Source organism: Diabrotica virgifera, chromosome 3 (genome assembly GCF_917563875.1).
Source record: "Diabrotica virgifera virgifera chromosome 3, PGI_DIABVI_V3a".
Classification (NCBI taxonomy): domain Eukaryota; kingdom Metazoa; phylum Arthropoda; class Insecta; order Coleoptera; family Chrysomelidae; genus Diabrotica; species Diabrotica virgifera.
This window is the reverse complement of record NC_065445.1, coordinates 248,743,357-248,769,762: the sequence shown is the minus strand read 5'-3', so window position 1 is coordinate 248,769,762 and position 26,406 is coordinate 248,743,357. Positions and strand designations below refer to the sequence as shown.

Here is a 26,406-nt window from a genome sequence, read left to right as displayed (position 1 = left end):
TGGAGAGCCACTAAGAAATTAAAACGACCGATAATGCAAAATTCCCCACTAAGAAATACAGATGGAAGCTGGGCAAAAAGCAATTTAGAGAAGGCTAATAAATTTGCTGAATATCTCGAGGAAACATTCCAGCCAAATGAAGGTGATAACACACTGCAATGGGAAAATGCCACACAGGAAGAAGGTGAAATTAAACTAGTCACCCCAAAAGAAGTGGCCGACGAAATTAAATCAAACATCAATCCCAGGAAAGCACCTGGGTTTGACTTAATTACTGGGGAAATCTTAAAACAACTTCCTAGAAAAGCCATAGTAAAACTGACATATCTCATAAATGCCTCGTTCAGATTAAGATATATTCCCAAGATATGGAAAGTGGCTGAGGTCATAATGATCCTTAAACCTGGAAAACAACCAAATACAGTATCATCGTACAGACCGATTTCATTGCTACCCGTAATTTCAAAGCTGTACGAGAAGCTTTTGCTGAAAAGGTTGAAACCTCTCATAGATGCTAAGGCTCTAATTCCATCACACCAGTTTGGGTTTCGAGAAAGTCATTCAACTATCGACCAAGTCCATAGAATAACGGATATAATAGAGAGGTCGCTAGAAGGAAAGAAAGTTTGCTCAGCTGTCTTCCTCGACGTAGCGCAAGCTTTTGATAAGGTATGGCACGAAGGACTTAAGGCTAGGGGTACATAATTCGCAAATATTTTACGTGTATCCCTACTTTTTCTGTCTTTACACGAAAAATTACGCGTAGTAAAATTCACACTGGTATGGATATGTAAACATTACTAGAATGTCATTCTACTTGAAAATGTCATTATTAATTTCAAGAGATGGGTTTTGAATGTTCTTGGATAACTGTTATTTTTATAATTGGAAATTATTAATTCAGTTAATAAATGTGATAATTTTTTCACTAACTATGTATTCAGTGATTGTAATAATTTATTTGTACAACAAAGACTAATACTCAATCGAGAAAAGAGGAAAAGTGTTAAAGTGATTTTTTAATAATATATTGTTATGGAACGCTTACAATTTTGAACATCTTTAACAACAAAATACTTGGATCACAGAATATATTATATTCTCTTCTTGGATCTTCCACAAATAATACACAATAAATAACTTTTTATTAAGTTCACGTCTTAAATCAATTCATCAAATACACTATATTTCAATAATATTTAATCAATAACTCAACATATTCCCGATGCAATGTCAAATATTTAAATTTGTCACTGATTGTCAGTGTCTGACAATATATGCTGACAATATTATATTCGGCTGAGTGCGTTGTAAGACAAAGATAGATTTGGAGAATATTACCACGGCATTGTGTTTATTTTTTTCGAATCCTGAAAAAACCAATAAATATTTTTGAAAAATTTAAACGCAGAATGAAAGACTAAATTATTACCGAGGGCCGAAAGTCCCTTAGAATAAATAAAAAAATTATTTTGAATGATATATTTGAAATTAAAAATCACACTAAATTTTCTCTTAGTTTTTCACCCCTGTAACTTATTAAAATAAACATTATAGAAGTTCTCAGGGACTTTCGGCCCTCGCTAATAACGTGATCTTTCATTCTGGGTTTAAATTTTTCAAAAATAATTATTAGTTTTCTCAGGATTCGAAAAAAATGAATCCCCATTTGAATTGCATTGCAGCCGAAAATACGTACCGATCCTCTTAAGTACAAATTAAGCAGGATTTTGCCAAGACAATACAGAGAATTATTGGAATCTTATATATCAGAGAGAGTTTTTAGGGTTAAGCAAGAAGAAGCCTACTCGGAACTAAAGGAAATCAATGCAGGAGTACCACAAGGTAGTGTGATAGGACCGGTCCTATACCTATTATACACTAGTGATATCCCTGAAGTACAACATAATACAATAGCTACCTTTGCTGATGACACTGCCGTCTTAGCCGTAGGTGAAGACCATGAAGAAGCAGCAAGAAAATTACAAATATCTCTTAACAGACTTAACGAGTGGACTAAACGCTGGCGAATTAAATTAAACGAAATGAAGTCAGTGCATATAAATTTTACAAACAAGAAAAATCAATACATTCCTGTTAACTTAAATAATACACAGATACCATATGCCGACACCGCAAAGTATTTGGGTATTACACTAGACGCTAGGCTACGCTGGAAGGCCCATGTTAAAAAGAAACGAGAACAGCTTAACATGAAGTATAAAAAAATGTATTGGCTATTGGGAAGACAATCCACTCTCTCAATCTACAATAAAATACTTTTGTATAAACAGATTATAAAACCTATATGGACATATGGCATCCAACTATGGGGCTGCGCTAGTAATACAAATTTAATTATCATTCAACGATTCCAAAACAAAGTGCTAAGGAGCATTGTCAACGCTCCATGGTACTATAGGAACAGTGATCTCCATAGGGACCTAGACATGGATACTGTTAACAAGACCATAGAAAAATTTGCCAAGAGTCACGAACAACGACTTCTTCAACACGTCAATGTTGAGGCCATCCAGCTCCTCGACAACACGGATCTAGCTAGAAGACTCAAGAGGAAGAAACCCTTCGAGTTAGTTAAGTGAAAAATAGTGCACGGTGCAAGTGATGGTACAAGTTAAAATTTGTGCAATATATTAACAGAACCTAGGGGGTACTATCGAGTTTGTCCTTAGTCTTAAGTTTTTTAGTAGTAATTTAGGTTAGAAATAAGTTGCTCATTGATCACATTATTTGATCAGATTGTAATGTTCTTAAGCATCTTATTGGTGTTTAATAAAAAAAAAAAAAAAAACATTCGTGAGACACCCCAGAATAAGGTTCAAGAAGTCGTCCACACGAAAAGTGGTCCAAATTTTTTTTAACAATTTTTTTTTTAATTAAATTGCAAAAGTCAATATTTTCGGTCCGGACAAATTTTTTTTGGGTTTTCTGGACCATTCTCGACAATAAAGGTGTCTTATAATTTTTCTCTAAAGTTGATCGTTTTCGAGTTATAAGCAATTTAAAATTTGAAAAACGCGAATATGGCTATTTTAAGACTTCATAACTCGGTTAAAAATTATTATTATGAAAATCAGAAAGTGACTAAATCAAAGTTTAAAGCACCCCCTACATGATCCTGAAGAAATTTGTGTCATTAATTTATTACTAATTGTTATTTTTAATTATTATCAATGAGCAGTAAGATCGTATTGACGCGGCTGTAAATGTGAGTGCGAGTAAGATGCACCATTGACTGCCGGAATGGCATCTCGCTCGCACTCACCATGGACGGCAGCCTAATACGTGCACGGCGCTTAATATTATTACTTAAAAATAACAGTTTAGTAATAAAATAATGACAAAAATTTCTTCAGGATCTTGTAGGGCGGGCTTTAAACTGTGATTTAGTCACTTTCTGACTTTGATAATAATAACCTTTAACCGAGTTATTAAGCCTTGAAAATCGCCATTTTTCGTTTTTTTTTTTCAATTTTAAATTGCTTATAACTCAAAAACGATCAACTTTAGAGAAAAATTATAAGAGACCTTTTTTGTTCAGAATTGCCCATAAAACCTAAAAAAATTAGTATGTGCCGAAAATATTGATTTTTGCAATGTGATTAATCGTTAAGAAAAATTTGGACCACTTTTCACGTGGGCGACTTCTTGAACCTTATTCTGGAATGTCTCATGTTTTCGCCTTGTCTAGTAGTAATTTGGTTGTTTGAACTGTTCGTTAAAAGTTAAGGATATGGTCAGAGAGCCTTTAAACAATATTAATTTTTCATACATAAATGAGCAAATAATTAAATGTACTGATAAGTACATAAAAAGGTCAATAATATCGATTTTGATTAAGTTTTTTAGTAAGTTGAAAAATCGATAAAAAGCGATGAAAAGCAATTCAACTTCAACGCTTTTTAACGCAATATTTGAAGTACAGTCGGAAAAATGAAAGAATACCCATGAACGATCACATCAATCACTTATTTTGTATTTGCTGTCTTTTTCTATAACCAACGTTTGTCATTTATAGAAAACGACAGCAAATACAAAATAAGTGATTGATGTGATCGTTCATGGGTATTCTTTCACTTTTCCGACTGTAGGTATTATTAAAATAGAGATGAAAATCAGTCCATTTCTATTACTTTTTTTTAACACGTTTTTATATACTTCGTCCTTCACATATCCTTTGTCTGCCTCTTTAGTCACTTTGTCCAGGAAAAATCTTGTAATCGATTTTAAACATACTTCCCGACTAGCGAGAGATCTGAATAGCTCAGCACTAGATGACAATGCAATATTCAACAGCTTTTACATGGATGCATCGAGTTTTATTTGGAATTTTAAGCCATTTAAAATTTTATATGGTAAAATTAGTCCTCAGTTTTCTCAAGATTGCGCTACTAGTTTTCTCAATAGATGAGTTACTTTCTATGACATTTTATCTTAGCTATAAAATGTTATCGATTTTTTTAACACTTTCAGCTCCAGGCCAATATCTGATATTTGCCTCATGTGCCACTTTTATACAGTCATTGGAATATTGTTGAAATGTATGTAAACACGCTAGCCGTGTCGGTGGACACAGAACAGGATGAACACGGGAGCCGTGTCGGCGGACTTGAAAGTGTTAATGGGCTTGTTACTCAAGACCTTCCTACTTATCAGTACAGAATTCTTCATAATGATTTTTAAGGGCTCCACTTCTACAGTTGTAAGTAATAGGTATGTTCACAAAAAATTAAAAAGTCATTTCAAACATGTAAAACGATTAAGAAACACCCTAGGAATAATTGTCCAAAATTTCAACAAAATTGAAAAAGCCTTTCTATAAAAAATCTTTTGTTAGAAATCTAGCATTATTTTAAATTTCAAGAACGCTTCTCTATTGGCCTGACGTCACTAGTTGCATACCCCAAGCGCGCGCCATTCTCATAGTGTTACTGTTTACCTGTTTGACGTTTCAGGTCATTTTATTTTGTTCTCTTCTTGTTTTATCAGGGTTAAAGTGGAGTTTTATAGTGAATTTGTTTAGTTTAAAGTGGATAGACTGTTTGTAAGGACATATTTTGGGTTTTACAAAAATAAACAAATAAAATGGAAGAAGGTTTTCAGAAAGCCGATTCGTATAAACTACCGACTGTAGTGTAGATGTAACAATGGTGTATGATTTATTGGCATCTTGTAAAAAAATAAATCTACCACAGCTTTACTGAGTGTATATTCCATATAATTTTCCATGTCTTCTTTAAGCTGAAAAAATAAATGCTTAATACTCCACAAAAAAAAAATAGAGAAAGTTGTATGCATGCATTGTACGCATGTATATTGTATACATACATTGGCTGGTTAGTACTTTACCTTGGTTAGGTGTATTAAAAATATTTTTATTCTTCTTCATGTGCATTGTCCGTTGTGGACGTTGGCTATCATCATGGCAATTTTATTTTCATTTGAGGCGTTTCTGAATAACTCGATCGATTTTTGTCCAAATCATTGGCGTAAGTTTTTAAGTCATGAGTGTCTTTTCTTCCGGGTCCGCGTTTGCTCTCTATTTTACCTTGCGTTATCAGTTTTAGTATACGATATTTATCATGCCTCATGATATGACCGAAATATTTAAGATTTCGTTTCTTAATTGTAAAAGAGATTTCTTTTTGTTTTCCCATTCGACGCAATACCTGTACGTTGGTGTGGGTCGCCCAGGATATTTTGAGGATACGTGGGTACACCCACATCTCGAATGCCTCTAGCTTTTTCATTAATGTTTCCATTATTGTCCAGGCCTCTGCGCCATATAGCAAGACCGGAAATAATAACATTTTAGCAGCCGCATTTTTAATGGGAGAGATATTATGTCGCAATGGGTGAAAATATTTTTCATGCATGTTGTTAAATTATGTTGCTATGTTCTTTTCAACTCTAGATCTTATTTCTGTTGTTTCGTATTTCGAGTTGACAACTGTTCCAAGGTAAAAAATATTTTTGAACTTGGGTATTATACATTTTCATTTCAACCAATCTTTTCACTAAATTATTAATGATTTTAATATAATATAAAGTCATACCTACATCCACATGTAGTTATTTCAAGGTTTACTTTTACTGTATGTATTATTAGAATCCCGTTTTTAGGAATATCCCAGTTTAAGGAATACAAATTTGAGGTCCCGAAACTTTTTCATTTACTCTTTAATGGGGTAGGTGCAAAATCTTGGTCCAATGCTATTTAAATTCATTCATTTTTTTCGAATCCTGAGAAAACTAATAAGTATTTTTGAAAAATGTAAATGCAGAAAGAACAATTACATTATTACCAAGGGCCGAAAGTCTCTGGAAAACTTCTATAATGTTTATTTTATTAAGTTAGTTCTTTAAGTTAGTTATTTTAAGTTCTAGCTGCAACAAACCATTTCTTTTTCTGTTTTAAATTGGCTGGAACGGTAATAAAAATCTTGTCAGAACTGTTTTTTGATGTATCGATGTAACTGGTCGTCGATCAAAGACGTTACGACTGCTGACGTCACAGACCGTAGCCTCGCTGCAGGGTACCGTTTTTCTAGCCTCCAAGAAAATCAACATTATGAACTCATTTATCTTAAAAAATATACATTTTTAAACAGTTTTATGATTGTTACGTTTTTATATACCTTGTAATCTATTGAATTTAACTATATTTAAAAATTAGTGAACATCCCTATTGAATCTATATATAAAAATTAACCCGCGAGCAGTCACGCTGTTAGATAAAATCTAACATTTTCTCCTTTTTCGCGATAACTTGATGAAAAATTTTGCAATTTTGAAAAAATTTCGTGTGCCTCGAGGAAGGGTGTAGTAATGCGTAGGTATTTTTTTCTTCTTATTCTTCTTCTTTTTGTGGAATTTATGGCTTTGGGGAGAGCCAATTAGTTTTAATAATTGTTAGAAATATTATTTCTAACATAGCAAGTAAATAAAAATACTATAAAATAAAAATTTGTTGTAAATTCGTATATAAATTCGTATTGTGGGATAAAATCTAACACGTGACTGTTCACGTTACAGAAGTGAGCGCTTAAATGACGCTAAACAATCGTCATTTTATTTTTTTGATATTGATAATTTCCCACCTCTACTAGTTTCATCTCTTTTTATTTCACAATGTATTATGTTTTCCATCGTTTGCGTTATTTTGCCGGTTCTTGGCGCACTCATCACTGTATATATTCAGGTCTATTTATTATTATGTTTTTTTTTTCGTTACACGCGAATAACTCCAGCACAATAGGGAACTTGCACATTTTTTTTATTACATAATAATGTTCAGTTTTGTATAAAAATGAGATTTCCAAAATTTCACGCTTCAAAACCTCATAATAACTTAGGCTACGGCTCCACGGGCTGGAAATTGACGCTAGCAGTAGCCGCAAAACGAACTTAAGGTTCCGCAGAACGGAATAGGAATAGCCGAACTGTACCGACTACAGGACTTGTGCGTAGTCGGTTCAGTTCGGCTATTCCTATTCCGTTCCGTGGAACCTTAAGTTCGTTTTGCGGCTACTGCTAGCGTCAATTTCCAGCCCGTGGAGCCGTAGCGTTAGAAGTACAAATTTAAAGTCTTCGGTATTTTAACGTAGTTCGAACGGCCCGTGACGTCACCTAGTTTTACATTAGTTATTATTATGGTTATATTTCGCTGTGTCTAGGTAAACGCTAACGTGTACGCAAATAAAAAAGTTAGGTACATACACGCGAATTAAACTTCATCAAGCCAGTGACGTCATTATTTAACGTACGCAGTGACTGTATATTTTGGTAAATACATGCTATTTTGATATGTTTAGTGTTTGTTTGATAGAAAAATATTTGTTAAGGGAAGGGAAGCAGAACTATTCAGATGTTTCAAACTTAATTGTAATAAATCAATGTATATAATAAAAGTATATATTTAGGTTAGCAAAATAAATATATGTATTTAGTTGACATGACACGTACTAAATATTGCTAAAATAATTTTTATACATAAGTTAATTATTATAATCAACTATTCTAAATGGGAAATGAGCCACAATTTAACTAAAAAAAGATTTTATTAACGTTTCGACGTCCAAATCGGATGTCATTGTCAAAATACAAAAATTAGTCAGATTAAATAAAATATTACAAAAAATTTTTTACTAAGCAAGAACATTTTTGTTTAATTTAATAATATTTTGTATTTTGACAACGACGTCCGATTTAGACGTTGAAACATTAATAACATCATTTTTTTAGTTAAATTGTGGCTTAGTTCCCATTTAGAATAGTTGATTACAAAAATGCCACAAGGAAATAGCTTCATAACAAGTTAATTATTATTGTGAAAGCTTTAGGTCTTCCTTTTATTTTAATTTTGGACGGTAATACTAAATATTGTATATACTAAATTGTAACATATTGTACTATATTGTAATACTAATTGTATTTCACTTATAACTAAAAAAATATATATTAATTTATAGTCTCTTAACTTTTTCATACTGTTTTAAAATGTTGATAAACTCATTAAAACAACTAAATAATTAAAACATTAAAAGGGTAAACCCTGTAGTTGGCTGTATACCTTTGTTAAGACAACGTAGAATGAAGTAAACACTTCTGTTGTATATAGGTATATTATAAATTTATTAAAAAATTTTTAAAATTCATCCACAAGGGAGTGGTTGTACAAAACGTTTTCGGTCAAACTGACCATCCTCAGTGTAAACGTCCAGTGTACAAGTAATTGAAACTAGCCACTTGAATAGGTGTAAAACCTCAAAATAACATTATTGCTACATTATGAGCTGTATAGTAATCGACAATAAGTCGATGTCTTAAGATTAAAAATGTATCACATGTGGATGTATGTCATCCTTGCTCGGAATTAGCACAAGGTTGTGATCAGGTGAGAGGTTAACAAGTTGGTTGTTAACCTCTCACCTGATCACAACCTTGTGCTAATTCCGAGCAAGGATGACATACATCCACATGTGATACATTTTTAATCTTAAGACATCGACTTATTGTCGATTACTATACAGCTCATAATGTAGCAATAATGTTATTTTGAGGTTTTACACCTATTCAAGTGGCTAGTTTCAATTACTTGTACACTGGACGTTTACACTGAGGATGGTCAGTTTGACCGAAAACGTTTTGTACAACCACTCCCTTGTGGATGAATTTTAAAAATTTTTTAATAAATTTATAATATACCTATATACAACAGAAGTGTTTACTTCATTCTACGTTGAACTAAATAATTGTCCACACTGCATAGTTAATTTAAAAACAAACACTAAACAAATAAAAAATAAGAAATCTCTTTGCTAATCAATATTTAAATTAAAGTATAAACACAACGCAATTATTAAACAAATTCCAACACTCTGACACTAACTTTTTTATTTGCGTACACGTTAGCGTGTACCTAGACACAGCGGTATATTTAGGTACATTCTTCTTTTCCTTCTTTAGTTTATTGGCCTCCACCTACTTGGGTATTTGGCCAGCTCGTCATAGGGTAATTAAGGAAAAATATTTATATTCTAATGACATTTATCCTATGTCATTGTAATAATATATACCAGTTTGTTGAGATTGGAGTTTGATACAGTTTTTGAAGAAAAGAAAAGAAGGTTTACTATTGAAAATAAAACCATTTTGTAAAAGTAAAAATTTTCTATGAATAGTTCAAACGAACAAAAACACTTTTAACGTCACATAACTGTATTTTTTACTGACGTTTATAATGTCTAATTAATTTTGTTTACTTTTTGGTGTAAAATGTAAATGCAAAACCATATGACGTCACGACGCGTTTTTTGCTGGCTGGAATAATTTGAATTTTTAATCGTCTTTAGGGGAAAAACGAAAGACAAACAAAACTTTTTTATCATTGCTACATGTTTTAAATTATGTTCTGTTGTGATTTATAACATTTTTTTCCAATTTTAAATTTTATGCAAGTTCCCTATTATCGCTGAGGAGAAAGTACCCTGCACAAACCTTATGGAAATTAGGCCCCTGTGGATTTCGTTCATACTTCGGAAAAATACTCTTTGAATCATCCTGATAAAAATTTCTCGTGGGCATAACTCAATCGTATGAAGGATTTTCAAGATATAGAGGCGCAAACTCGGAAAATTAAAAGATTTACTGGGTATTCCAATTCCCTGAGTCACTGGTTATCTGGCAACATGTAGAAGATTGGATCAAGGAAAAGTACTAGTAGTCTAGGATTTTTTCCTGGCTATCCACTGGAGACCGTTACTTTGACCTTGACCTTCAACGGACATCATCTTCTAGAGTTTCGAGGGTTTTCGGCATTAAATTGATATAAACAGATGACTCGGTGGTTTCTGGGATCGCTAAATACGAATATTCCATCAGAATTGACCTCCGGAGGACGTGTTGGCCAGGGCGGTACCCCGTCAAAATAGCCCCGTCTAAAAAGCTCCGACAAAATAGCCCCGACATAATATCCTGCACACAAAATAGCTCCGACAAAATAGCCTGCAGACAAAATAGCCGCGGAATAATAGCCCGCCGACAAAATAGCCCCGACAAAAAAGCTCCCTTCAGAATTCATCATGGAATAATTCCTTAAAAATACATTTTTTCGGAAATGGTAATTATCCTCTATTCAGATGTTTATCTTAACCACATTAAATAAAAATGGTCTTTTCAGAGAACTCGAGTCCTGTCTTCTCTGCCTCTTGGAAGTTTGAACATTTAATTTAAGCGAAAATCAATGTTTATTTATGATGCAAAACATTTTTTTCTGTCTTCGGGCAACAGTAAAATGCATTTTAAATTACATAAATTAAATACATTCTTCCTTTTTGTCAAATAATTTAAATTAAAAAAAAGTTTTTGGACACCTTGTATAAATAATTATGTAATTGTTTATATTACTAAATAGAGAATTAAATAACCTTTCAAATGAGATTAAAAATAAAAATCTATCTATTTCAGTATTTTTCCTTAACGTCGCGGGTTTACGAAATAACGAATTTATTCCTTCCATTTGTACCATACTGTACGTCTGAATTGCTGATATGAATGTGTCAGATTAAATTAAATTATTAGAAGAATTTTTTACTGAGCAACAAGATTTTTGTTTAATTTATTAATATTTTGTATTTTGACAACGACGTCTGAAGTGAAAGTCGAAACGTTAATAAAATAATTTTTTGTACGTAAATTGTGGCTTATTTCCCAAATAGAATAGTAATTTAAAATAAATGGTACTCCGTTAAAAGGTAGAACTTTTTATTGGAGGTGTTTTCTAAGAGGCTGTTTTAGCCGGGGCTATTTTAGCCGGGGCTGTTTTGACCGGGGCTATTTTGTGTGCGATCTATTTTGTCGGGGCTATTTTGTTTGCGGGCTATTCTGTCGAGGCTATTTTGTGTCCGGGCTATTTTGACGGGGCTTTTTTGACGGGGCTGTTTTGACCGGGCTATTTTGACGGGTCACGGGCCAGGGCTACTGCAAGGGACGTCATCTTCTAGTTTTAGTGGTTTTTGGCATTTAATTAATGCAAATGAATTACTGGAGGGTTTTTTGAGGTCGCTAAACACGAATATGCCACCAGAACCGACTCCCGGAGCAAGTGGTTTCCAAGGTAAATGAAAGGCGCTCCTGGAGTTCCGAGGGTCTTTGGTACTACATTAATGCAAACGGATTAGTTAAAGGTTTTTGGGGTTGCTAAACAAGAATGCGTGATCAGCACAGACACAGGAGCACCTAGTACCTAAGACAGGTTATCTTCTGGAGTTAAAAACCTAAGAGTAATCCATTTGATTCCTCCATTTGATTTCTCCAAAACTCCAGAAGATAGCCTGTCTTAGGCACCAGGTGCTCCTGTGTCTGTGCTGATAACTTATTCGTGTTCAGCATTCCCAAAAACCTATAACTCATCCGTTTGCGTTAGTCTCTTTGATGAGCCTCTTTCATTGACCTTGGAAACCAGGTGCTCCGGGAGTCGGTTCTGGTGGCATATTCGTGTTTAGCGACCTCAAGAAACCCTCCAGTAATTCATTTGCATCAATTAAATGCCGAAAACCATCGAAACTCTAGAAGATGACGTCCCTTGCAGTGGCCTTGGCCACCATATCCTCCGGAGGTCAATTCTGATGGCATATTCGTGTTTAGCGATCCCAAAAACCCATGAGTCTGTTTATATAAATTTAATGCCGAAAACCCTCGAAACTCTAGAAGACGACGTCCGTTGAAGGTCAACGTGAAAGTAAAGGTCGCCATTGGATAGCCAGGAAAAAATCCTAGACTACTAGTACTTTTCCTTGATCCAAACTTCTACATGTTGCCAGATAACCAGTAACTCAGAGAATTGGAATACGCAGTAAATCTTATAATTTTCCGAGTTTGTGCTTCCATATCTTGAAAATCCTTCATACGATTGAGTTGTGCCCACTAGAACTTTTTATTAGGATGCTTCAAAGAGTATTTTTCCAAAGTATGAACGAAATCCACTGGGACCTAATTTCCATAAAGTTTGTGCGGGGTACTTTACACCTATCCTACATTGGTTAAACTATTGGAATTTAATTGATTGAAATAACGTATTAAATTTTATGTTCTAACGATAGCAACAAGTGAAAGTTGACGATGACTGAAAATGACAGTTTTTTTGCGGCTTGTTTATAATTTGACTTTATTATTAGCACAGTATTAATAACAAACAGTAATGACACTCTGTGACATTGATGAGGTCACGCATTTTTTTCCGCGTAGACAGATTGGGATAAAAAGTCGCAGAACTTACTGCGCTTCTGCATATACTTTCAATCTAAAGTAGTTTCAAGGTTAACCTAGCAACTCAGATGCGGAGTAGCACAGTTACTGCTGGTTTAAACTTATACATTCGTTTTAACATGTTGCCTTCTAAAGCTGTTGGAAGTACTGAGATCATTCAAAGATTTGATCATTTATTTGACCTATTTAATTCGTCTAATATTTCTAACCCTAAGCCCTACAATAGAGCTTTTAGTCTGATTACCACAAAGATTTTTCATTGAGCCAGTCCGGTCGTAATTTTTCGTCCCAAACAAGATGGCCGCCTCTACAAAACGTGACTTCAAAAACTTCAAAGGCTCCGACGAGAGTGTCGCTACTGTTTGTTATTAATACTATGTTACTATGTCCGTCCCACCTTGACTTTACAGTATAGGGAACATAGGCAATGCAGTCCATCAGAGTTTTTACCGCGGTGATGCCGATTTTATCAAAAAGAATTTGTAATTGAACATTAGAGCGATTAAATTAAAACTGTTTTAGAAAGGCAATCTACAATTTTAAGATTCATATGCGTAATAACTATAGTATATCAAATAAACTTAAACGCATACGAATCCTAAAATTGTAGATTGTCTTTCTAAAACAGTTTTAATTTAATCTCTGTAATGTTCGATTACAAATTCTTTTTGATAAAATCGGCATCACCGCGCTAAAAACTCTCATAATTACTGCATTGCCTATGTTCCCTATACTGTTAAGTCAAGGTGGGACGGACTATAGTTAGATGAATTTTTACATCTGAAACGAAAAGAAAAACAGCTTTTAGCTTTATTCGTTAGAAACTACGGTGCTATGATGTAGTTTGTTTGCATTGAACTTTTTATCCAAGTGAACTAAATAAATGTGAGTAAATCTCACTTAATAATTGGTAATGTCAGACTTGTTGTTAATGATTTTATCAGTTTCATAAATAAAAGCCAGCTCAAGAAAAATCTCTAAAAATAATTGTTTTCCATTGCTAAAACGTTTTTTTCTGTGTAATTCATTATGTGATTGTTTTAACTACACTTATGTGGATATTTCCTAGAATCACTCTTGTGTGAGGTAATACGCCCCCATAATTGGCTTGACGAGTTACCAATGTCTACATATTGCAATTTGTGCATGGGATACTATACGCTATATTTGACACATTGTCTTTTAGTGTTGTTTATACATTAATTATATAAAAAATACGATGTTCTGTGAGGGATATGCGTTCATCATTTTTTTTGTCCAGCCAGATCATTTCTGCAACATTCATTCGTTGTTCTTCGTAAGCACCCAACATTCAGTGACATAAAAGATCGTGAAATTGTAAGAACAATTATTATGGCATGTAGCTCCAAAGATATTTATAGACTTTAATTTACAAATCTAGAAGACTCTTTATTTTAGCTCACATAAAAGGGTTATATCTTTTTTAATTGAAAATTCCTTAAAGCGTTTTTGATCTACGGAAAATTTTGATTTCAAATTTAACATCTTTTAGATAGTAACATATTAAATAAACATATTAAATAAACAACTTGCAATTAAAAATTGACACATATTATAAACTTTACACAAAATATTCGATAAGTATCAACTTCCTTAACACGTATTTGTTCAATGTTATCTAAATCTTGTTAAACAGATAAAAATCCAATTTACAGCGGGCTACATTAACAACACTCACCTTTAAAACCGCGCACAGGTTTTTAAAATTAACACCAAAACCTGCTTGCACTTCCGTCTTCCGTCGATTACTCAAACACAAAAACAAGCAAATACTTTGAAGGAAGCGTGAAAAGAACTGAAACGGTTAGTTATTCTAAAAAAAAAACAAACATATCTACAGCGCTAGTATTTGTAGAAGAAAGATAAACAACTCTTTATCTGTACAGGATGTGAAGGAGTCTGGATCTAAAGGAGAACCACGATAGTGATTCTTAAAACAATGACTAATGCACCAATTTTGCATTGTTTGAGGAAATAAGATCATCGAAAAGTTATTTATAGAAAAGAAATGGATTTGATTTTAAAAAAATGCGAAAAACGTTCTTTACAATTTGTCATCAGTGGATACATGTTTGTTTAACTAACGGTGACAGTTGTGATTCACTTCTATTGTATTTAAAATATCAACAGGTTTTTTCGATATCCAGGTTTAAGTAAAAAGTAGATTATATGTTTTGATTGTAAATAACAATAGATTCATTAACAAAATATGTGATTAAAATAAAGTGGGTAATTGGAATATTAAAAGCAAGAGGAAATGAATCAGTCACAAAGTGTTTTTTGAATAAAAAGGTTTTTGAACTGAGCTACTACCATGTATTTACAGGTTTATTTTTGTTTTTACTTATAAATTCAAAATTCTCAATGGTTGGATGTATACCTTCTATATATGATCAAATTAACCTAATTTTTCATTAAAAAAAAGAAGGATTATTGGAAATAGTAGGAGTGTAGGTATACAAAACTCATCAAATCTTGTGGAATTTATTTCTACAAAATATTTTTATTTTGTACAATAAATAATTTTCTCATTTGTTATCAATGCATTATAATGGTGTAAATAAATAGTTATTGATTGGCGTAAGGCCATAAGTTATTTATGTCTGTTTACTATTAATAATATTGGATATGAGCAGGTATGTTTGGTTGTGTAGTAATTTCCAGTCACGTCTAGCAACCTAACTTCCCAAAAAAAATTACCAACGTCACTAGACAGTTGTGTCTCAGATTAGCGAATCGACTTTATATTATTGTTTTAATACAATTCAATTAAAAGATCCAACAATTTGAATCAAAATCAAATCGAGGAAATAAAGTAACAGAATTTAGTGTGTAGACAGTTTCATAGGACAGTTTATATTTTAACTAACTTTCACATTTATAAACAAAAGTCTTACATGACCTTCTATAGGACAACATGAGTTTTACACTTATAGTACAAGTAGTTCTCTTTGTTTCACAGACTTAAAGACAAAGAGAAACAGTATAAAGCCGGTAGCTGCTGTGATCAATAAATTTATGTTTTTTATTCGACAACAGGGCTTTCCTGCTAAACTAAAAGACAGTAGCGAAAAAAATTTGAAACTGTATTGTTTATTTATGAAGCATAACGTAAACAATTAACGTAAACAGTGAAATTATGTATAGTTCATATAATTAGCTACAATCTGTAAAAGTTTCAAGTTTCTTCATTGTAAAAAACAAGAGAATTTAAGCATTTTCCATTAAAATCATTTTTTTATTTAAACAATTAATAAACATTAAAAAAATTTTTGTTGACTATTCGTGTATTGTTCCCGCGAATGCATATATCTGCAAATTTTCATTCATTTGCATTGAAATGTACTGGATCATCGGTCGTAAATCTCAACTATCTCTTGAAAACAAACTGCTGATATATATAAATCTACATTAAAACCAGTGTGGACCTATGGTATCCAAGTTTGGGGGACAGCCAGTCAAACTAACCTAGAAATACTGCAGAGATTCCAGAACAAAGTCCTTAGAACAATGCTGAATGCCCCTTGGTACGTGCCAAACTATGTGATAGAGCAAGACCTCAATGTGCCATCCATAAAAACAGTAATAACAGAATATTACAAAAAATATTCCAAGAGACTAGAATCTCATCCAAACGAGTTAGCCAGCAACCTCACTGATGACCACAATGATGTACGACGCCTGAAGAGATTCAAAGTAGTGGACCTAGCAAGAAGATTCGAATAATCTGTGATAACTAAACTTTTTAACTTGTTTTAATTTAATTTATGTAAAGAGGGTGATCACTGGATCTCCCTCTACAGGTCAAATTTTCAATTTTTGTCAAAGAATTTACATATTGTTCTTAGATAAGGACAGATTGTAAATATTACAACATTAAAATAATAAAAAAAATTGCATTGAAGAAAAGGCAGTCAAATTAACGTCTAAATATTTGACCCAAACGATTGAACTAAAGAAAAGCGTTTAAAAAACTAATATATGAGGGAACATGTGTTAAATTTGCTTGCCGTCAAGTTTGTAATAGTGGGATATGATGTCATTAAATCTATGCCATTAAATCTATTACGTGCACGCCTAATTATCTGAATTGGGTCATACTAACCTGTTCAATGGACGGATGAGCTCTTTTATTCGTAGGTGTACCACCCGATATGGTATTTCGTCGTTGTAAAATAGGCCTAGGCTTCAAAGGATACATACGACAACTGGAATCCAATGGACTATCTGGAGGTTCGCTATCACTACTGCTTAATTCTGTTTCAGCATCGGCAACTTCAGCTTCATCTTCACTTCTGTAATAAATCAAAGGATAATGAAAGACTGAACTAGCCTGTTATAGCTATAAAAGTTGTGTTAAAGACCATTTTAAGTCGTATTTCTTGAACGGTCATTGGATAAATAAGGAAATATATTAAATAACAAAACATGTTAATACAAATGAATATTGAGAGTGCAGTATGTATTGATCATAGGGGCAGAGCTCTTCTTCAGAATACATGTAATGGGGCAATAGCTACAGAGAGAATGTACTATGGCGACACAAACATATTTTCCTTGGAGAAAAGTATTAGACAAGGAGACACCATCTCTCCTAAACTATTCACAGCTCTATTACAGAGTGCTATAAGAAACAATAGTTGGGAAAGTGCTGGAGTCAATATACATGGGTAGTTTCTGAACAACTTGAGGTTTGCAGATGAGATAGTCCTTATTGCAGACCGAGTAGATCATGCCTGCCAACTTTTAGCCTTAAAATTAACTTTTCCAAAACACAATATATGACCAACCTTGTACTGGTCAAAAACATTTCAACTAATGGCAGGCAAATTGAACAAGTGTATACCTATAAGTATCTGGGCCGCGATATTAAATGAGGAAGAGACAATCAAACAGAGTTAAACAGGATAATATGACTAACATGGACAGCTTACGAAAAACTGGGGAAAGTCTTTAGATCCGATATTCCCATTTGCTTGAAAAGGAAGGTCTTTGATCAATGTATATTCCTAGTTCTACTGTATGGAGCAGAAACATTGACCCTTACCATAGAAATAATCAATAGGATAAAAGCGGCAGAGAGCCAAGGAGATGTCAATGTTGAATATATCTCTCAGAGACAGTTTCAAATCAAATAGGTAAGAGAAAAATTGGTGTTACGGATGCAGTTAAAAGAATTACAACGCTGAAATGGAACAAGAACTGCATTCAGGGAATTAAAAATTACACGTAATGGAATTATTTACGGCAGGCCTATGTTCAGCAGTGAACTCAAAACGGCTAATGATGATCATGATGACTACATAAGCAAATATGCAGAAGCGTATACTTACTTGGAAATAGTAATGGGTGGTAAATTGATAATAGGAAGCAGCCTGGGAGACGGGATGTTTTCGTTCCATCTCGTAGACCAGTTTTGGCCGTTTCTTTTCCTACTTGGCAAGCGGTATGGTTTCATATATATCTGACCATAGACTTTCGTATGTCTTGGTCGTTTCTTCAGCGTTAACACTATCTCCGGTGGCGATTCCTGTAGTAACATCATCACTTTCTTCCTTTGCCAGCCGACTACAGTCTGGTAATTCACCTATGTAACAAAAAGAAGACATGCTTAACAAACTACAACAATAATAGGAATAGCGTGAAGCATACATGTTTTTTCGTTGGTACATTAGACAGTTCTAAAAAAAATTATTACTTTGTTTATAACACATGAAGGCTTGAAGTAAATAGGGATCTAAGTGCCAAAAAAACAACTTTCGACCGTAAATTGAATCTATTTGCCCACACCAGTAACATGAAATGGGATTTAAGTGTCAGAACCATTCCTATTAGTTACATCAGTCACATAATGCGCTGGGTGTAAGTACAAATACTCTTCCCATTCTTTTCTCAAATTTGTTATCAATTTCCGGCTTTTTGTGCTTCTGGTTTCTCTTTATGTACTTTATTTTCTCTTTAGTAGAGGATCCGATATAAGGTATATTTGCACCGATTTGTTTAATGGATAAAAATTATTGGATACGTAATATTAATATAGCATGTCAGGGCCCCCGTAAGAGGTACCGGCGCCTGTGTGCAAAAAAGGATTTTGGCGCCCCTTAAGCCATTTTGGATCATGTTTTTTATTTATTTTTTGAAGGTAGGTAGATGCTTGAAATAAACCAGAAAACTGAACTTTAGAATGTGAGTTTCACGCCTTCTCGGGGGTGAAAAAACATACGTTCAAAAAATACTGTTCAATACTCTGTCAATACTTTTCAATAGTTATTTGCGAGTAAAAAAAACAAGTTTTTAGACGGATTTTCGCAAATAACTCAAAAAGTAAGTAATATATTATCAAAAAAATATGGCTTATAAAAAAGTGAAAAAAAAATGGTGAAAAAAGGAGGTTCTTATTCGTCAAATTACAAATCAAATATTTCAACGTAAAATAACCAAAAAATCAAGCACTTATCAGGGAAAACTCATTACAACTGTTTTAAAGTTTTTAAAAGAAGCTATATTTTTTTAAGTTCAAAAGTAAGTAAAAATAATGTTGGTCTTATTTTTGAAAAGGCTGTAGATAAAAGGCCGAAAGGGCTGAACGAGTCACTAATCATGAGTGTATGCAAAATTTGAACATCCATGTCTTCCAATTTTTGTCTTACAGGAAAACAAAACATCCAAAATATTCAGAAAAGCAAAATCTACATTTTTTTACTGCCTGAGATTTTTGGTATTACTAATTAATTTTAAAGTTATTTGGAAAAATAAATTTTTTCAAGATTGAAAAAAATTACCTTAAAACCAAATTTTTTCAAAAATGAGCACTTTAAACCGATGAAACTTACAGATCATATAAATAAAGCTTTTCTTAAACATTTTAAAGAAGTTGTAATGAGTTTTCCCCGAAAAGTGCTTAATTTTTTGGTTATTTCACGTCGAAATATTCGATTTGAAATTTGAAGAATAAGAACCTACTTTTCATTAGCTACAACTCTGCTTTCTACTGGGTTTTGCAGACTTCATATTATTATATAAATTATTTTTTTTCACTTTCTTGTAAGCTATATTTTCGCTAAGAGTATATTTTCGATAAAATAATTAGTTTTTAATTGCGAAAACCCGTCTAAAAACGGGGTTATTTTGTTGAAAAATGAAAATACTCGCAAATAACTCGAAAAGAATTGGTTTAGTAGAAATCTCTATACAACAAAAGTTGCTTAGAATTAGTCAGTTTATCCAATTCCGGACTTATTTTGAACGAATGTTTTCTCACCCCCGAGATTCCTCGGGGATTCTCGGGCGTATTCCCCTGGGAATACCCCTTTTACCCCCAGAGTAAAAGCACACATCGGTACAGTAGGTATCACTTTTTGTCTTGTTAGCTATGTGTATGACAAGTTTTATGTCAATATTAGCGGTTCTTTAAAATTTACAACAAAAACCGTGAGTAAATGGACTATTATTAGTAGGCTAAAATATCAAAATGAAACAAACAGAATAAAAGCATAACAAAATAAATTAAAATACACGACTACCTGAATGTACTAATAAAATTTCTTGTGTGTTTAACTGAATGCTATTTAATTTCTCAACTTTTATTTTAAAATTAATTTTTGTTTTTTTGTTTCTTTTTGCTTTTTTTTGCAATTTTTGACCCCGGATTTTGGCGCCCCTAAAGGATGACGCCCGTGTGCATTGCACACTTTGCACATATGGTAGCGGGGGCCCTGTAGCATGTTAATAATTACAAAATGAAATTTTTTTTATGAATTTTAAAAATTTTTTTCGACCCGCGCAGATATTATTTCAGATTTTTTGGATCATTCTAAACAAAAAAGGTCTTTTGTAATTTTTCTCTAAAGTTGATCGTTTTCGAGTTATAAACAATTTAAAACTGAAAAAAGAACGAAATATGACAATTTTAAAGGCTCAAAACAAAAGTAAAAAATATCATTTTTGTAATCATTAAGTACATACATTCAAGATCAAACCTTTTTCTATCAGGTCTCGAAAAGAATTTTAGTCATGCTTTATTCTAAAACATATTTTTTTAATTGTTAATGAGGAAGGTTTCTTATGGGGAGACTGGCATTAACAACTAAAAAACAATGTTTCAGAATGAAATAACTCCAAAAGACTTATCAAGAACTGATAGAATAATGTTTGAACTTGAATTAAGGTACTTCGTAATTTCAAAAATGATATTTTATACTTATGTTTTTGAGCCTTTAGTCCTGTCGCCAGGGGGGGTACAACGGCCTCCTTAATTCAGATGGACTTACCCAAGTTTTTTTTATATATTTTAACCTGCAGAATACGAATTTTTTGGGTAACAGTTGATCCGGATGTCGATAAGATTGTTATAGACAAAGAACTTGAGGAATTACATAACAGTGATTTCTCGCAAAACAAAACATCTTTTTGTATTCTTTGGATCATTCTAGGCAAAAAATGTTCTGACAAGTTTTTTCGTAGGATGCATAGTTTTCGAGATAACCGCGGTTGAACTTTCAAAAAATCGAAAAATTGCAATTTTTGAACCCGAATAACTTTTGATTAAAAAATAAAGTAGGAATTCTGCTTACCGCATTTGAAAGTTTAAGTCAAATTATATCGGTTTTGATTATTTGAATTGCTAAAAATTTATTAGTTTATTGTTAAACAAAGCTATAAACACCTAGTGCGTGAGTGATGTTTTCAATGATTTCTCATTTAAAATCGAACGATTAGGTAGAGTAGCTACAAGTGCAAGCGAGGCAATTTCTACGTAGCATGCGTTAAAACGCATGTATTAGGCACGGGAAACACTATGTGTTTATAGCTTTGTTGACCAATAAAAAAATTAATTTTTAGCAATGCAAATAATCAGAACCGATATAATTTGACTTAAACTTTCAAATGCGGTAAGCAGAATTGCTACTTTATTTTTTAATCAAAAGTTATTCGGGTTCAAAAATTGCAATTTTTCGATTTTTTGAAAGTTCAACCGTGGTTATCTCGAAAACTATGCATTCTACGAAAAAACTTGTAGGAATATTTTTTGCTTAAAATGACCCAAAAAATACAAAAAGATGTTTTGTTTTGCGAGAAATCGCTGTTATGTAATTCCTCAAGTTCTTTGTCTATAACAATCTTATCGACATCCGGATCAACTGTTACCCAAAAAATTCGTATTCTACGGGTCAAAATATATAAAAAAAACTTGGGTAAGTCCATCTGAATTAAGGAGGCCGTTGTACCCCCCCTGGCGACAGGACTACTTGAAAATCGTCATCTTTCGTTCTTTTTTCAGTTTTAAATTATTTATAACTAGAAAACGATCAACTTTAGAGAAAAATTACAAATGACCTTTTTTGTTTAGAATGACCCAGAAAATCTGAAGTAATATCTGCTAGTGTTGAAAATTTTTTTTTATTTATAAAAAAAAAATGTCATTGTTTAATTATTAATTAGTTATAGTTAGAACCAGATTAAGTATTTTCTATGGGAAATAAGCCACAATTTTACTAAAAAATGAATTTATTAACGTTTCGAAGCCCAAATCGGGTTTCGTTGTCAAAATACAAAATACTCAATAGTATTTTGTATTTTGACAACGAAACCCGATTTGGGCTTCGAAACGTTAATAAATTCATTTTTTAGTAAAATTGTGGCTTATTTTCCATAGAAAATACTTAATTATAAAAATGCCACAAGGAAATAGCTTCAGAACAACATTAAGAACAAGATTAGATCGGACAACCCTTGTTTTTTGTAATTGTTAACATGCTAAATTACATATCCAATAATTTTTATCCATTAAACAGATCGGTGCAAATCGACGTTTTATCGTATCTTAGACTACTTGTAATAATCTGAAACTTAAATATTGTTGGACTTTAACATTTCATTTCTTCCTCTACTTTACTATCCCATCAGTATGTTTTGTTTACCTTGGTTTTTATGAAGTATCCTATTGATTCAAATGCTGCTTCGTGTAAACAGTTTTTTATAAAATATGTTCATATAATTTTAATGATCGATATTTTTAGGGGCGGGAATTTGTAGCTTCTCATTTTTGAATAAATCTTGGGTACTTGTTCATCTAGGCTTTTGATGTATCTTCGTTCGTTTAGCTTTTCTTTCTTGTTTATGTCGTCTATATGTGTTTCTCTCTCGTGTCTTCAGATTGGGAATTGTATTTTTGAACGTAATAAATAGTAATCGCTACCGTATATCGCTCTTCTCTGAACCCTTACATCTTGTACTCTCAGTCGGGTTTATATTTTGTCACAATACAATCGATTACTTACTGCTTTTTTGTTCCTTGTTTCCTGAATCCACGTGTAGCTGGGTATCAATGTATGTGGGAATTGATTCTGGTTGCATAAATCTATGAATCATTCACAATTGTTGTTCGTGGTATTTTATCTGTATTTTCCTAAAAATGAATCCTCATCTTTTCTTCCTACTCTAGTCTTAAGAGGATCGGTACGTATTTTCGGCTGCAATGCTATTCAAATGGGGATTCATTTTTTCCGAATCCTGAGAAAACTAATAAGTATTTTTAAAAAATTTAAACGCAGAATGAAAGATTACGTTATTATCGAGGGCCGAAAGTCCCTGAGAACTTCTATAATGTTTATTTTAATAAGTTACAGGGGTGAAAAACTAAGAGAAAATTTAGTGCGACTTTTAATTTCAAATATCTGATTCAAAATAAACTTTTTATTTATTCTAAGGGACTTTCGGCCCTCGGTAATAATTTAGTCTTTCATTCTGCGTTTATATTTTTCAAAAATATTTATTGGTTTTTTCAGGATTCGAAAAAAATATACACAATGTTGTGGTAATATTTCCCAAATCTATCTTTGTCTTACAACGCACTCCGCGGAATATAATATTGTCAGCATTGTCAGTCAGACACTGACAAGCAGTGACAATTTTAAATATTTGACATTGCATCGGGAATATGTTGAGTTATTGATTAAATATTATTGATATATAGTGTATTTGATAAATAATTGATTTAAGAAGTGAACTTAATAAAAAGTTATTTATTGTGTATTATTTGTGGAAGATCCAAGCAGAGAATACATCAGGATAATATATTCTGTGATCCAAGTATTTTGTTGTTAAAGATGTTCAAAATTGTAAGCGTTCCATAACAATACATTATTAAAAAATCACTTTAACACTTTTCCTCTTTTCTCGATTGAGTATTAGTCTTTGTTGTACAAATAAATTATTACAATCACTGAATACATAGTTAGTGAAAAAATTGTCACATTTATTAACTGAATTAATAATTTGCAATTATAAAAATAGCAGTTATCCGAGAACATTCAAAACCCATCTCTTTAAATTAATGATGACATTTTCAAGTAGAATGACATTCTAGTAATGTTTACATATCCATACCAGTGTGAATTTTCCTACACGTAATTTGCCGTGTAAAGACAGAAAAAGTAGGGATACACGTAAAATATTTGCGAATTATGTACCCATAGCCTTAATATCACTCATTAATACTTTTTCCTGAAACTGTTCAAAAAATGCGTCTTTTTTGCGTTAATTTAATTGCGTTAATTTATACCCGTGAAGACACATGTCATACATTACACAATTTAAGTCATTAAATTATTAAGTCATTAAATTAGTATTATCAACAAAATAATTAAAGGGAGGTGGCCTATGTTTCAATATATTTTTACTGACGGCTTCAAAATTCAAAATAAAACCGGATGTGCAATATATCACTGGAATTCTGAATACAAAGAATCATGCCGATTGCCTAATGAAGCTTCAATATATATTGCCGAATTATCAGCTTTATTACTTGCGTTAAAATATATAGCCTCTATTGATATGGACAGTTATATAATTTTCACCGATTGTAGAAGCATTGTGGACAAACTCACTTCTATCCAATCGACAAAAAACCTAAACCACATTGAGATAGAAATTAAGAGCCTATGTTATGATATTACTTCCTCGGGCAGTTCAAGTATTATTTGTTGGGTTAGAGGACATTCTGGAATATTAGGAATATTAGGAAATGAAGAAGTCGACATATTAGATAAATCTGCAGCATTAACCAAACGAAACATAAACAACACACTTCTACCCGTAACCGATATAGATAATATCAGTAAAAACAATTGCAAAACAAATTGGCAACGTTTGTACAACCAAAGTACAACGGGAATAAATTTTAGAAATTGCCAACCACTAATTCCCAATGGGAGATGGTTTAAAAATGAGTCCAATAGGTTATTTATAAAAACATTAAATAGAATAAGATCAAATCACGCACTAACCCCATCATACAAACACAGCATAGGTATCAGTGATAACCCATATTACGCCTGTGGTGGAATTGGAGATCTACAGCACCTCATATTGGAGTGTGGAACGTACAGGCAAAATATTAAAATAATGTATGAAGAGTTAGTTGATCTAAATTGCCCTTTACCTATTAATTTAAATGAAATTATCTTTTCAAATAACAAGCAGACGTTAAAATGTCTTTACAAATATGTAACGTCCTGTAAATTTAAATTTTAAATAGGCTTAGGTAATAAAATTAAAAATAATTGTAAACATATCACACAAAATTGAAAAATGTATCCATGAATATTATAACACGCCTTAGATGATTAAATTAATTGTTATGGTAATACCATAGAAAAAACAAATAGTCTGGCTAATTGGCTAAGCCAAAGCCATTATAAAAAAAAAGTCATTAAAAAAATACTCACCTGCACTATTTCGTCACCCTCTTCAATTTTTGAACTGCCATGTGCTGGGGAACCATGTTTGATTTCCGCTATTTGATGTATCGACTGGTAATTCGGCAAAATAAAAAATCCTAGTTCTTGTTCTTTCTTTTTTAATGTAGCTAAATCTAAGGAAGCAGGTTGTAATATCATCGGATCAACGATTTCCTGAAACAGATAGTTTCGAGTACCTCTTATTAAAGAATTTATAAGATGATTTGATAATCTTAATTCTATCATAAAAAGGGTGCGGCTATATTTGGTAACATTTTGATAATATAGTTTATTTAAAGATCCTTAAATACTTAAACCAAGTTATAATAAGGTTATTTCAAAGTTAAGCAGCTACGGGAGAATAACGACACATCTTTACTTTGCGGAACCAACTTTACAACAATGGTATGATAAAATATACACTCATTTTATACACCCATTCATTGAAACAATTATAACTAAAGGTCAGGGCTTCGATTTTTGACCCTTCGCTTCGTTATCGAACGTATTCGCTACGTATATTAAACAGATACGAAGCGAATACGTTTGATAACGAAGCGAAGGGTCAAAAATCGAGGCCCAGTTTCACCAACGACAAATAGTAGTTTATTCTATGATTAAAGTTATTCGACCAATAAACTAACATTTCTCCATTTTACTAACGTCAAGTAAGACTTATTTTACTTATTTATAAATATTTATAAGTAAATTCGCCACTTTAACTTTAAATCATCAAAATTATATTGAAACAAAATATAAATATAAACGTCTAATAAATGTTATTCGATGACTAGCTATTCATTGGTTTATTTGTTGTTGGTGAAACCGGACCTAAGAGAGTGGATAGCTACGAATA

At 32.4% G+C, this 26,406-nt stretch overlaps 1 protein-coding gene across 2 annotated transcripts in view; it reads right to left on the bottom strand.

Annotated features, from left to right (window-relative positions):
- LOC114337798 (uncharacterized) overlaps window positions 1-26,406 on the bottom strand; it is a 140,523-nt gene that overhangs the window by 69,765 nt on the left and 44,352 nt on the right. For both annotated transcript variants that reach the window (XM_050646055.1, XM_050646056.1), the window contains exons 5-7: window positions 25,539-25,724; window positions 18,144-18,397; window positions 16,916-17,105 (exon numbers count right to left, since the gene is read on the bottom strand). In XM_050646055.1, coding sequence (XP_050502012.1) covers window positions 16,916-17,105; window positions 18,144-18,397; window positions 25,539-25,724 — 630 coding nt within the window. The remainder of the gene's footprint in view (window positions 1-16,915; window positions 17,106-18,143; window positions 18,398-25,538; window positions 25,725-26,406) is intronic.